The 15246-nt window shown below is 48.0% G+C and overlaps 1 protein-coding gene across 1 annotated transcript in view; it reads right to left on the reverse strand.

Annotated features, from left to right (window-relative positions):
* ZNF385B (zinc finger protein 385B) overlaps positions 1-15246 on the reverse strand; it is a 270256-nt gene that overhangs the window by 110431 nt on the left and 144579 nt on the right. Inside the window, exon 2 of the mRNA XM_015420146.1 lies at positions 14675-14817. Coding sequence (XP_015275632.1) covers positions 14675-14817 — 143 coding nt within the window. The remainder of the gene's footprint in view (positions 1-14674; positions 14818-15246) is intronic.

Raw genomic sequence — 15246 nt, forward strand, 5'->3', positions numbered from 1 at the left:
CAGGGAGCCATTGACTCCATCGGTGTTACGAGGGCTGCGGGAGTTGTGGCCTGGCCTTTGTGCCGACGGCTATGAGGCGGCCCTGTTCCATGCAGCATCTTTGCTAGCGTTTTTTGGAGCTCTGCGGATTAGCGAGCTCGTCGCGGCCTCACGGAACGACACTTCAAACAGAGCCCTCCGCCTTAGCGATGTCAGGATGGCGGAACGCAGTGTTGCCATCACCATCAGGAGGTCAAAGACGGAGGGTACTCAGGAGCCGACATACAAGGCATTGGGCGCTGGAAATCCAGGAGTTATAAGGGATATGTGCGCCAACGCAAGTTTCAATTGAACGGACGCTAAAACAGTTTGTTTTTCAGGTGCTGTGGGCCGGCAGGAGAGGAAGAGAGTCGTTATCTGCGGCCACAGTATGATTTTTTGGGCCGCTCATCAGGCACGGAGGACAGCGTTTGGTTCTCAATTGGGTCTGAGCGAGTCGGCAGTGGTGGAATGGTGGGGAAGGAGGGGCATGCAATGGCCCAGGTTACTTCCCCTGTTGTTCCGGGAGCGGCGGGGGCCGCCTCCTGATGTGTTGCTTGTGCACCTTGGTGGCAATGATCTTGGCTTGATGAAAGGCAAGGCCCTGGTTATCCAGGCCACGGAAGACCTGCGGCTGATTCAGGCAAGATGGCCCGGGGTGATGGTGGTTTGGTCCGCGATTCTGCCGAGGCACGTGTGGTGCAATTTGGGGGACCCCAGATGCATTGACAGGTCTCGTCGCAAGGTGAACAGGCAACTCCAGAAGGCATTGGAGGGTGGTTTGGGCCAATATTTACCACACCCTGACATAGTGGTCCGGGACCCGGACCTATACAGGGAAGATGGTATCCACCTGTCAGACAAGGGCAATCAGTTCTTTTTGCAGGACATCCGGCAAGGGATTAGGACCGCATTAAGCTGCTAGGTGGCCGCGGCAACCAAAGCAGAGGCTTGGCTTTGCGAGTGGCAGGGATAGGGCAGCGGAAATGGTGAGCACCTTAAGCCGTCCCGTATGTGGGGATCTTGGGGGTCTTCAGGAACGGCTCGCGGGCTATTAAGGCCCCGGGTGGTGAATGGAGGTCCCCTGGGGGAGCCTCTTGGGTAAGCCTCTCTGCAAACTATAGGGTTTCAGGGGTAGGCGCTCCCGGGAGGTGATCTGAGGCTGGGCTGCTGGTCGCAAGCCAGATTAATGGCCCAAGACTGGGGTTGGTGCCTCGCCCGTATATCAGACAAGGAGGCTGGTCAGCCTGACACCTGCCTTGTCTGTTCCGCTACCGAAGATGTGCTCCCTTGCCGGTTTGCTATTAATCAATTGTATATAGTTAATAAAGTGGCCCTTGTTTGATCCAAACTGGTGTCCGTCTCGTTATTCCAGCTGCGGGGGCAAAAGACTAATGAATTTATTTCCTAAGTTAGGGTCTACTTTGTTAGATATACATAAGAACATCCTGCTGGATCAGACCACATCCTGCCTAACACAGTGGCCAACCAGTTACCCCAGAAGGCCAACAATAGGGCATAGACAGGGTTGCCAGTCCACAGGTGGGAGGAGGGGATCCCCTGATTTTGCGGGTTCCTGGCCGATGGGGAGAAACCCCACCCCAAACAGCCATGACCCCGTGTGACATCCCCGAAGTGATGACATCATATGGAACTGATGTCATCAGGCTGGAGACATCACATGGTGACACTCTGGTGTTGAGGCAAAACTCTATGGTTTGGCCCCAATTTTACTATAGAGTTTGCTCAAAAACCAGAGCATTGCCACCCAACGTCCCTAGCATGATGACATCACTTTTGTGTACTGTCATCACGTCAGTGATATTGCCCGCTTCCCACTCCTGGAAAGCTCCCTCCTGCCCCCTGCTGGCACAAGGTAAGGACCTGGCAACCCTAGGCATAGAGGCCGAGGCCTTCCCCTGATGTTGCCTCCTGGCACTGGAATTCAGAGATTTTCTACTCCCTAAATATGAAGGTTCCCTTTAGTCATCATGGCTAGCGGCCACTGATAGACCTATATGTATGATCTGATAAAATGGGCTCCTGATTCATGAAAGCTTATGCTGTGATAAAAGTTGTTAGTCATTGTTTTGGTTCCAGTAGACTTAATATGGCTACCCTTGTAGAACTGCAACAAACGACCAAACAATACTTTTCCAGCACCACGTGTCAGATGTTAGAAGTGTTTCAAGGCATTTCTGGAGGTCCTTACTACACTAGCACACTTCTAAACCCATTGACTTTAGGAGACTTAGAAGACAGTTACTCTGCTTAGGATGGCATTGACATATAACTAAAGCAGATATTTATAGGAGATCTGGTGTTAAAGAGTTTGGCAATGAAAAGAAACTTTGACAGCACTCAGTGCTGAAGTACTTTAAGACAGGAACTGCAGTAACGAAACTCTCTAGACATCAGGTTCCCAATGAAGCAATACAGGGATCATGGAAATAAAATCTATTTGGAGAGCTTTTCACTAACTATAAAGGCTACACTACATTCTCTCTATGCAGTCTGGGAATAACAACACAGCTGCGATTCATCTTTCTAAATTTAACAACACATAATGCTGCTGCACTTTCTGTTGATTAACGTAAATTCACAATAGAAAAATTAAGCTTTATCCGAACTGTTCCTGTTGGCTATTCTGGATCCTGTTAATCATGTATATTCTTGTCCGGACTTGCACAGAATACAGATTAGCAGCTTCAGATCTTTATTTTTAAGAGTACGTGGAAAATACCATTGCTTACCTATTTTCTATACAAATCCGGTGGATTTGGGCATTGATTTTCTGAGATAAATGACAGGAGTCTCTCTTCCCTTCCTTAATGCATCTCTGCTTAGATTTCTGCAAGTTCAAAAGCTGCAAAGCAGAGGAAGAGATTCTAATCCACTGGGGTCTCCCCACTACTACAGTAAAGCAGTGAAGTTTAATCATACAATCTCTGAATTTAAAGCCCAAAGGAACTTCCAGGAGCATAAACAATTTCCTGTAAACATTAGCCAGAGGGACTGCTTTTAATGCAATGCAAGGAATTGGGGGTACCACTAAAGCCTATGTACGGATATTTGATGCCACGCATCACTGTGGCTTGGATCATCTCCCACAAGGCATTTGACAAGGGCTATCTATCATTATAATAAATACATTTCCCCATATACTGTGCTGGCACCCAGAATTTATTCCTTCTATACGCAGTACTGAAAGATGATCTCAGCAGACAAAAAAGAGGCAGCATTTGTCCATGGATCCAAGGATCAGAAATGCCCTATATATAGGGTTGCCAACCTCCAGGGGGTGCCTAGAGACACCCCCCCCGAATTACATCTAATAACTTCCCTCATCAAAGAGGATACGCTAAAAAATCTTGTTGGTCTCTACGGTGCTACTGGACTCGAATCTAACTGTTCAACTGATTTCCAGATTACAGAGATCAGTTCCCCTGGAGGAAAAGGAAGCTTTGTACGGTTGACTCCAGAGCTTTCTTTCTGGAGGAACGCGCCGGAATGGAGTTCCGGAACCTCTTCAACAATTTTTTTAAAATATATTGAGCAGGGCGACACAACGGGCGCCTAGCCCCCTCTCGCCTCCTCCCCCTCTCCGCCCTGACCCAGGTGGCTGCCGGTCTTAGCCTGCCGCCCGTCGGCCCCAGCCACTCACGCCTCTGGCCTCTCCTCCGCACGGCGCTCGCCTCCACCCCCTCTCCGCCCTGACTCAGGCGGCGGCTGGTGTTAGCCTGCCGCCCGTCGGCCCCAGCCACTCGCGCCTCTCGCCTCTCCTCTGCACGGCGCTCGCCTCCGCCCCCTCTCCGCCCTGACCCAGGCAGCGGCCGGTCTTAGCCTGCCGCCCATCGGCCCCAGCCACTCGCGCCTCTTGCCTCTCCTCTGCACAGCGCTCGCCTGCTCCCCCTCTCCGCCCTCACCCAGGCGGCCGCCGGTCTTAGCCTGCCGCCCATCGTCCCCAGCCACTCGCGCCTCTCGCCTCTCCTCCACACGGCAATCGCCTCCTCCCCCTTTCCGCCCTGACACAGCCGGCTGCCGGTCTTAGGCCGCCGCCCGTCGCAGCCGCCCGTCGCCTCCAGCCACCGGGAAGATCCTCTGCAGGCCGCGTGAAGCTGCGTCTGAGGTGGGACTCAGACGACGTGGCCAATGGGACGTGGGCAAGCCGTTGACAGACAGCCAAGCCGTCCAAACACTGTTGGTGCGCATTGCGTGAGTTTGCGTCTTACAGAATTATATATAAGGGATATATATATAAAGTTCATGAGTTTTCAGTATACAGACTGAAAAACTTCATTTCCCTCTTGAGAGTTCCAGCACCTCTTTTTCAAACAAACAAACAATAACGCCCCCTGGTTGACTCTATTGCTTTACATCCCAGCTGAGCTCCCACCCATTTCAAAATTCCACCTTCCCTGACTCTGTCCTCAAATCTTCAGGAACTTCCCTGGCTGGACTTGGCAACTACCCATACAGAAGGCTTCTACTATTTTTATTGTTTTGTTGGAGCTTTATTCCACCTCAGTCCATTCTTACACATGGATATAACCCATTTTATAGGGGAAGGACAGGCTCTCAACCACTCTGTTCCTCATGAGCAGATAGGACTGCAGGCCCCCCACGATGGTGGGAGGCCTCACACTGATTGTTGATGCTGCCCACTGCCATTTTGATTGGTGAGAGAAAAAAACGACAACAACTGCCACCAGCACTGGTATGTCATTTCTGGATATGACCCAGAAGTGATGTAGTGGCATTAGCAATGTTACCAGCATTACATGCCTTCCCACATCCCCACCCCTGACCCATATGAGCAAGCCATACCAAGAGGTCATATCTGAGCAGTTGTTGCTTAGAAGTCAACAAGTGTACACTGTAAACTTTCAAAACCTTTTTTAAAAAATTCCACTTGTGGCTCTAACAAATATAAAAATTTGTATGAATTTTTATTGTTTGGTGTCTTAACTGTTTTTTATGTGATTTTATCGTAACGAGTCTTGGACTCGGCTTTTGTGATCCACCCTGAGCCCGCTTTGGGGAGGGCAGAATAAAACCCCCCAAAATAAATAATCAAATAAACTTTCAAAAAAATGAAGTAGGATAAGACAGAAAACGTGTAACACCCCCCCCCCCCAGTTCCTGCTGTGTGGAATGTTTAGCCCATTTTGTCTGAGAGCAGCAACCAGTTCAGGCGACAACAAAAGAACTTAAATGGTAAGGGACCACGTAAATGTAATGCTCATTCTCCCACAGTTCTGAGATAATAGAGTCCACAAGGTTTCCCCTGTTTCTAAGCTAATACAATTCAGAGGGTGATATCTCCACGCTGATGCTCAAAGTCAGAAGAGCGCATCCTGAATCCTTAATGTTGGAAGAGATATTGCAACATATGGCTTCTTCTGTACCAGAGTTGTGAATATTCTCAGTGGTGGGCAGAATAGAATCTGTTTTTTTGGAAAATCCCTCTTCCCTTTTATTATTACTATACACTTAAAGGTCAGAAATCATGCAGGCAAGTATGATTCAGAAACCAGAAAGGCAAATCATACCTCAGAAGGCTAAGAACGAGGTCTCTCTCCCCAACATGCGGGCTGCCACGAGGCAATCTGGGTGCCAGCCACACAATAGCCTCCTGACAGTGTATTAAATTAAATAATTAACAGTTTGCTGCCTCTTAAGGGCCGCCTTAGGCAGCAGCTTCAGTCTAAGAGGAAAAGCTGGCTCTGTCCTAAGCTGCTGTCTCTCCATTACCCCTGTCTCTCCATTGCCCTTTTTGGCTTGTATCGCTCAACCAGAAACGTGCCTCTTCCACTTGACTTACCAATGTGACACAGAATACGGTAGAAGGCCATACTCCAGACATACATTTTAATGAGTAACATGATTTCCGGGGTATAAGCTTTCATGAGTCAAAGTTCCCTTTGTCAGATACAAAACTGATGTATCTGACAAAAGGAGCGGTGACTCTCAAAAGCCGGAAATCTTGTGTTTTTTTTAAAGTGCTCCTGGACTTGAATCTTCCACTGCAGACCAACTTGAAACTATTTTCATTACTGTAGACAGAGGTGGGAAATGCATATGCCAACTTAAAGCTCACTTGTGAAAACAGCTTTAACTTCCCTCCATATTTCTAAGAGCTGATTAGCTATCTCTAGCTGAAGAAGGCACAGAAGGACTGCCCCTCCTGTTGAGCCAAAAACTCAGCTCTGCCCCCCAGTTTCTCTGCATGGATTCGAGGTCTTTCTACAGTGTGGCTTGCACACACCAATTTTTCTTAGGCCCACACTGAGGTTGCATTCTGGTGTCACCTGTAACCATAGTTAAGGCAAAATGTGAATCAGGGCTGCCAGTCTCCAGGTTCCAGCGGGCGTTCCCCTAGGTTTTGGGGCTTCAGGTTGGTGCCGGACAGCTGGCTGGTGGGGGAACCATGCCCCCAAACAGCCACGCCCCAGCCTGACGATCCTGTCATGATGATGTCACTTGGAAGTGGCCTAAAACCATAGAGTTTTGCCCTCCAATGAGAACGTCGCCATGCGATGTCACTGACATCACTTCTGGGTGACATCATTTTGTTGGAGACATCCCAGAATACCCCCCAAATCCCCTCACCAGCACAGCGAAGGGACTCCGCAACCAGTGTTCCCTCTAAGCTGAGTTAGTGTGAGCTAACTCTGTTTCTTAGCCTGCGGCTCACACATTTTTGTCTTAGCTCTGGAAGGATGGCTCCAGAGCAAACTAATTTATGCAGTAGCCAAATCGCTCGCTCACAACTTTAATGGCCAGTAGCTCACAAAGTAGAATTTTTGCTCACAGGACTCCACAGCTTAGAGGGAGCACTGCCCGCGACCCTAATGTGAATGAAACAAGATCAGTACTGGGCTCTCGCGCACACCTCCCTCCTTTCCCATCTCAACTCATGTTGAGAATAATGACTGAGCATTAACTTTGGCAGGGCCGGCATCCGCATACCCTGAGGTGGGGCAGCTGCCAGGGCCTAGGAGTTCTGGTGAACTCTGGTCACCCTTGATGTACGACTACAGGCCCAAGGGTTAACCAGAGTTATCCTCACCCCGCTAATCATGATTCTAAACTTGGATTAAACCCTGGTTTAGGATCCCCCTGGTTTGTTTATTTATTTGATTTATTTAACTTTCCACTTGCTATACCGCCCTAACCCCTAGGGGTCTCTGGGCGGTTTACATCTGTAATGGTTCTTGTAACCCTTCGTCCCTAACTTGGGCCACACATGATAGGGGTGGGGAAGCCTACCGGCACCCTAGTTGGAGGGCCTCGTTGTTACTCCGGCGTGGCTGTTTCTTCCCGGCGATCTCTCTTGGCATTCCTCCCGGCGACTGTTGATTGGCGGGACTGCGCAGGCGCCGACTTTCACGCTTGCTTCCTGGCTCAGGCTCCGTCCGGTCAGGCTCCGCCTCGCCCAGCATTGCGCGTCATCGGGCGCCTCCCAGTCTCTCGCCTTTGTCGCCGTTGGTCGCACGATGGTCTGCTCGCCGCCAGGGATCGCTCTGTCAGTGCTGCAGCCGCTGCATCGCCATTTGCCTCTGCCGCCAGATGCTCCGTCGCTGCCATTGCCACCGATGATTCTACCGTTGTCTGTGCCATCTCCACACTCCTCATCAGAGGAGGGTGCCCCTACCCTTCTAAGGGTAGGTGCCCATTAGCCTACTCGCATAGCTGTTAACTGCTTTCGACCCGCTGGGTGGGCGGAAGCTGGGACTGGGACCGGGTGTTCACCCCGGCCGCGGTGGGTTCTCGAACAGCCACAATGGTTGTTCATAGTTGTTAATGCAGACTCTCTACCGTCTGCGCCACCGCTCCCTAACTAACACTGATTAGTCTGCACACTTGCACATACATGTCTTGGGTTAACTGGATCAAGGTGGGTAGTCGTGTTGGTCTGAAACAATAGAACAAAGTTAGAGTCCAGTGGCACCTTTAAGATCAAGAAAGTTTTATTCAAGGTGTGAGCTTTCGTGTGCATGCTCACACCTTGAATAAATCTTTCTTGGTCTTAAAGGTGCCACTGGACTCTAACTTTGTTCTATGAGTTTACTGGAGTTAGCATTAATCTGCATGAGAACAGAGAGGCAAAGAACCTGAAAGTGAAACATGCATGTGAACCCAGCACCAAGCTACATTCATGCACATTTTGCTTTAATAGCGGTTACAGGTTGGTGTCTGAACACAGACAGCCTTTCACTGCTAATTTTCCTACAACCCAAAAGAAAACAGCTAGAGAGAAAAAAAGAAGCTAAAATTATAAAATAACAAAATGTTGAAGATAAAGATGCCAAGACTACAAAGCATGACCCTAGGCAGCAATACCATGTTTATAACATACTGTAGGAATTAGTGATTTCTTTTTAAGACCTCCGCCCCCCCCCAACTTTCATCAGCAAAACCCAGTAACTAAGATGTTTGAAAAAAATGTATGTTAAAAGTTAATTCTGGAGAAAGATCAATGAGAGATACCTTCCTTGAAACTTAGACAAAGAAGACAGATGTAGATCATAAAGGAAGGAGATTAAAGACAAAGGTCCTTCAGTCAATAGAACTATAAATAAATTCTCCAGATCAAAGGAAAGTGGAGGATGGTTGTTTTTTTGCAGTATGTAAACGGGGGGGGGGGGGGGGGGGGGGGAATGGCCAAGGCATTTGCAAGAAGTTTTATCATTCAATGTATTACCATCTGCAGTCGATGTAGTGATGCCCACTAAACTTATCTTTCAGAGTTGTCCTGTTCAATAATTACACGGGTTCAGAGGCCTCTCCATAAATATCTTGCCAGTCTGTATCTTTGCCACCAAATTCTGACATTCACATCGCTTAGTTACTACTACTAAAAAAAAAAAAAATGCCCCTTATAAAATGTTATGCTTACACATTATGCTGCACAGGGACACCACAGAATTCTGACACAAGGAAAATGGAGAAGAAAACATCCCTGGCAAAACAAGTGCTGAAGAGAAAATCTATGAAGTGCTTTAATCCCTCAGGGCGGATGAACCCTGAGTGAACCAAGGCAGGCTTCCAGGTTTCATCTTTCAGACAGGGGCCCTTCATGCTGTGTGAGTAGTGTCTTCTCCTGTCCCCTGAGCTGCTTCTTTCAAAATTTAGAGCTGATAGATGGTTAACTCTGGGCAAAGCAGCTGGAATTGCTGTCAGTTTTTTTCCTGAGGAATCCTTCTTCAGCAGTATAACATCAATACTACAGCTACACGGATGCCCCAGGTCTAAAAGATCAGGTCAAGTCCAATTCTGAAGGGAGATCTTCCAGGGCACCCTGATCTGGTTAGCCCAGGGTAGCCCAATCTTGTCAGTTCTTGGAAAACTAAGCAGGGTCGACCCTGGCTAGTGTTTGGATGTGAGAGGAAAAGCAGGATCAATACACAGAGGCAGGCAATGGCAAACCACCTCCTTGGAATGTCTCTTGCCTTCGAACCCCTAAGGGGTTGACGTAAGTCAGCTGTGACTCTTCACCACCAGCTTCCAGGCCATACTCTGGCCTAAAGAAGAAAGGGGTTCTTGAGACTAAGGTCCTTTCTGCACTTGGATCTCATCCCTGGTTTTATCAGAGTTCAACTCGAGACACAATACCTTGCATTCATCCCAGGTTATAACAGCATCCGTTTATCCTGAGACAAGTGTGGGGCGAAACCAGGATGATCTCAACGTAATGTGGAAACAAAAAATACCCCAAGATAATTACAAGGATGAACTTGTCTAGTGTGGAAAGGACCTAAATGACCACTTGCCATGAACTCTGAGCTTCTTCACAAGGGAGATTCTCTTCCACATTGTCATTTTTGTCACTCGTTTATCCCCGTTGCTTTCGGTCTGTCCCCCCCCCCCCTTTTCCACATGTGTTTTGCTCCCTCTGGGATAAAAATGACAATGCGGAAGAGTTTGCCTGCTGTCACTGTAACTGCTCTGGTCTGAAGTAACTTGTGCACTCCCTTCCTGTGTATCTGCCACACCGCTGCTGGAAACTCAGAGAGCACAACACCACGTACGACAAAACCCAGACAGACTTGAGAGGCACAGAAACATGGTATTGCCTGGAATATGGTGCCTATTTAAATAAATATATAGCACATACTTATTATCAGATTCGCATCTTCTGCTGCTTTGAAATGAATACATTAATATTTTAAAGGTATTCTTGTTTTCAAGATTGGAAATGCTATTCTATCATCTTTCTACTGTACTTCGTAGCACGACACAAAATCTGTCAGCAGAATTTATTTACAAGTAATAAGGAAAGCTCTGCTGGTTCCCCCCACCCCCACCCCAACACAGAATGTAATGATAAAAAGGCAATAGTTGCCATTATTTCAAACTCCCACAGTCTGGCATTGCTAATAATACGGGGGGAGGGTGTGTGAGGGGTTCGCCCCCAAATTGTAATGACAGCTATAACACTCCGAATCTCTTGTAACTGTTGTGTATGAGCAAACAGTGGTTACTCACTGTAAGGCATTATTTTAAAAAAGTGACTTGAATCACTCTACTTTCTATTGCCGAGAGCTTGTTATTTACACAATGAGTCCCCGCTGAATTGTCTGAACATCACAATGCGGGCATTGCAAACATGCAAGATATTGGTTTTAAGCCATGTACATTATAAGTATATAGGAAAATCCTTTCGACCGTGCTGTCATAAGAGTTGAACTCAGCCTGCAATCTGTTTTAAGAGCATAAAGAAAATGAATTGTAAAACTGAAGATTATGTGAGTGGAATGTATCTTTCGTGAACCTGAGAAAACTCAAATAGACAACCAAGATCTATTTCCGCCCCCCCCTTTTTTTTTGGTAATGTCATTTATTAAAGCAATTTTTAAAAAACAAGTAAGATTTCTAATCCTTCCAAATGGTTGCTGCCATATGTAAACCCAATGATTATGGAGACAGTATTTTTCATCAGTTTTGTGTCCTAATTTTAAATACGAGAGAGAGAGAGAGAGAGAGAGAGAGAGAGAGAGAGAGAGAGAGAGAGAGAGAGCGAGAGCAAGAGAGAAAAAAAGTAAGAAGAGGAAAGAGAGAGAGAGAGAGAGAGAGAGAGAGAGAGAGAATAAATGAGAACCAATGCAAAGTTCAGGTATTTTGCAGATAGTGAAAAGATAGTTGCTGCCCACACGGAGACACTATGAGATGATTGTCGTGGTGCACAAGGAAATGAGTCAAGAACTACAAGGAACAGAGAAAACTTTACTAAAGATAGTTTTTCAGCAATTCATGATAATGAAGACAGATGAAAGAAGGGGGCCATGGGGTAGGAAGCCACTCCAATAGTAAGGAAAATGCACGCGGAGACCAGTGAAAATCCGGAGCTTAGAACAAAAGATAGTGGGAACTGAAGAGAACAAAGACAAAGACCTAGAGAGAGGAAAAGAAGAGAAAATAGGTAGGATGGAATGAGAGAAGGGAGAAGTGTCAAAGTAGAGAAGAAGAAGAAGAGATTGGATTTATACCCCGCCCTTCACTCGGAGACTCAGAGCAGCTTACAAACTCCTTTCCCTTCCCCCAACAAACACCCTGTGAGGTAGGTGGAGCTGAGAGAGCTGTTTACTGCTCTTTCAAGGACAACTCTCACAGAACTATGGCTTGCCCAAGGTCATCCAGCAGCTGCAAGTGGAGGAGTGGGGAAATCAAACCCGGTTCTCCCAGATTAACCACTACACCAAACTGGCTCTCACTACACCAAACTCACCACACCAAACCAAGCAGGAGAAGTCTGAATTGCTTCTTATGGATGTCTTTGAAAACTTAGGGAGATAATGTATATGAATGTATCTCTCTGTGAGGCTGTGCTTTGAACTCTATACATAGAATTTAAAAAAATCCCTACATAATGAATAAATAAATTGTGCTATCCCGCTCCAGAGGTTGCGGGCTGTGTGGGCCGGGCCCCGGGGACCCCGACAAACCCCGCAAGACCCCCACGGCATGACTCACAAGGAGGGACGGAGTGCAATGATCCGGCGAGGGAGGCGGGAGCGGCGACCCCTCCCATGGTGCGCTGTGTTGGCCAAGCCAGGAGACGGGACTGGGGTCCACGGAGCAGCCCCATGGAAGAAGAAAGGGACAGTTGCTACTTGTCCGGTGGGCCTAGAGCGGGCGCAGAGCAGCGAGTGCAGCCACAGAATGGCGCCGGCAGCGTGGCCCAGGGACCGCCAGAACCACCGCTGGGCTACCAGCATTCATCCCGGAGACGCCGCACCGGCGTCCCGGTAGATAAAGGAGGGTGTGGCCCAAGCCGGAGGGCAGATGGGCGGTCCTGGGAGCGGGGCGGGGAGATAAAAGGCAGGGTGGAGAAGGGGCCGGGGAGGAGGAGTGCGCTGTGGAACGGAGTGGGACGCTGAGAGAGAGAGAGAGACGCCAAGACGGCAAAGAGAGGGGAAAGAAGTCCACAGCGTGCTGGCAGAAAGACGCTCGGGGTGACCTTAACCCCGTCCCCTGCCTATCCGAGGCCCCTCACTCCCTCTCCCTTTTTGGAGCCTGCTGCTTCCAGGGCCACACCGAAGACCAAGGGAGAGCCTGAGATGTGTAATGTTGTTTTGGGGAAACCAGGTACTTGCTATGCCCCCCAAATGCAAGCATTTAGAAGTGGGATACATAGGTCCCAACATCTGCATTTGAAAGGAGGAAATATGAAGGTTTTTCTAATGGCTGCCTTGACAGGAAAGAGTCCACTCAAGTCCTACAATGAGGAAATGGGTGGCATCTCGAGAGATGCAGAAAATGAGGAGTTTCTGAATGAGCTGACCCAAGACAAGGGGAGCAGGAGGTAACAAATTGTAGTTACCAAGAGTCACACTTGCAGTGCTTCACAGATTGTTTTTTTGTTGTTGTTTTTTAAACCCACTGGTTTGTTTTGAGCATGGCTGCCATTGGAAAACAGGTTCTCTGCATTTATTGGAAGCTGCATAAAGGCATCCTACATAACTTATTAGTAGTAGTAGTTTTTATGGGGCTGCAGTGGCTCAGAGGTTAAGACACTGAGCTGCAGACTGGAAGGTCTGTAGTTTGGCAGTTCAAGACCCGAGTGTGCCGCGTGATGGAGTGAGCTCCCGTCTCTGGCCTCAGCTCCTGCCAACCTGTCAGTTCGAAAGCAAGAAATTGCAAGTAGACAAATAGGTACCGCTTCGGTGGGAAGGTAACAGCGTTCTGTGCGCCTCGGCGTTTAGTCATGCCAGCCACATGACCACGGAGAAGTCTTTGAACAGCGCTGGCTCTTCGGCTTGGAAACGGAGATGAGCACCGCCCCCTAGAGTCGGATTCGACTAGCTTTCGAGCAAGGGAAACCTTTACCTTTAGTAGTAGTTTATTTTATATATTGGTAAAACCATAGGAAACAGATAACAGATAAGTCCTTAGTGATTTAAACAGGTTAAAAGATGTCAAGCTACAATATCTAAAAAACTGTCCCTTTCAGTACCGCCTTGGACCTTATCTTCTTTGTTGCAAAGGCAAACAAGGAAACTCTATAAGAGACGTATGCATCAATGTCAGATAGCAGGAAAACAATCTTCTCAAGGTTTGAATATAGATTTATGGCAGGTAACATTCCTACCAGAAATTTATCCCTGGGTTCAGTATATAACAGACAATATAAAATATAATGAGGTATAAAACAGGTTAAGCAGGAAGGACCACAGTTCAACAGCAGATTACATGAAAAAGGTCTCAGGGCCAATCCTTGGCATTGCCTGTTAAAGGATATTGGGTAACAGGTGCTGAGAAAGACCTTCCCCTGCTTGGGACTCTGGAGAATTATAGAATCACAGAGTTGGAAGGGGCCATACCAGCCATCTAGTTCAACCCTCTGCTCGATGCAGGATCAGCCTAGAGCATCCCTGAAAAGTGTTTGTCCAGCCGCTGCTTAAAAACTGCAGGTGAATGGGAGCTCACCAGCTGATTCCACTGTTGCACAACTCTTACTGTAAAAAAGTTTTTTCTAATATACAGCAGGAACCGTCTCTGTCAGTCATGGAACATACTGCAGGGCTAGATGGACTTAGTATACGGTAGCTTCAAATGTTCCCGTGTTGGAGGGCAGATATTCAAAGCCAGTAATGGGTCAAACCATTAGTAAAACCACTGGGATATCCAGGGGTCATTTCGTAGAAAAAGAGGAGCAGGAGCTCATTAGCATAACTTATTTGCATATGCCACACCCCCTGATATCACCAGAAGTGTGTCAGAAGGCAACACCCACTGCTCAGGCTCCACTGGACTGTTTTGGATTCCTAGCTATTGGGGAGGGGAACGTGCAGATCTGTCCTCGCAGAGGAGGGAGAGCTTGTACCTGAATAAAACTTGGTCTTAAAGGTGCCACTGGACTGTTTTGGGCCGGGGGGCTGGGGGGAGGGATCTCTGCAATTTACCTGGCTGCTTCTTGCTCTGACTGAGGGCTGCTGGGAGCAGGGGGTGGGGCTTGTTGCACGTGCCTGCCCCCTGGGCTCCTTACTGCCGGAGCTCCGCTCCTGTGCGCTCCTGCAGGAAATGACCCCTGGGGATATCTATCCATGGGCAACTTAGCAATGAACATTTGCGAGACATGCTTAATGTACACTGTTAAGAAAACAAGGTACAAAGGGCAACAGAGAACACGTGCACCCTGTTGTTTACTTACAGTGTTGAAATTGGGGAAGAGCCCAACTGCAGAACTGCCGTCCACTGGAAAGGACATAAATGGTTTGATATCCAGGGAAGGCTGCATCATCAGGGTGGGTGTTCGAACGAGGGTAGGAAGAGTAGTCGTATGGCACGTGCTGCCTGCAAAGAGGGAGATGCGTTGAATAGAGAACTAAACCTGCCACATCATTAAAACAAATCATTCAGGTATTAGGAAGGAAACCAGACCAAATCTCTGACATATCCGTTAGAGAACTCAGCATCAGAGATCTGTGGTAGGAATTAATGCAATTTAAAAAATGACGACTTCCCCACAGAGAACATGAAGGATTTCTACACGGCGACAGATGTTTTGATCCTGAAGAGCGGACATATGGTGCCTAAATCAAATTGGCAGGTATAAACAAGGCATGCTAGACAATGAAATACTCTTGATTAGCCAAAATGGCATGAATGGGCACCACTCGAGTCCAGATGCTCTGGCAGCGCAGTGTTGGCTATATGAACATCCACCGAGGGCCCTTCTGCCAAGCTGAAACAGAGAAGGGATATTTTCCCCCCCTCAGCGGC

This window comes from Gekko japonicus, unplaced genomic scaffold (assembly GCF_001447785.1).
Source record: "Gekko japonicus isolate JY-2015 unplaced genomic scaffold, Gekko_japonicus_V1.1 scaffold51, whole genome shotgun sequence".
Classification (NCBI taxonomy): Eukaryota; Metazoa; Chordata; class Lepidosauria; order Squamata; family Gekkonidae; genus Gekko; species Gekko japonicus.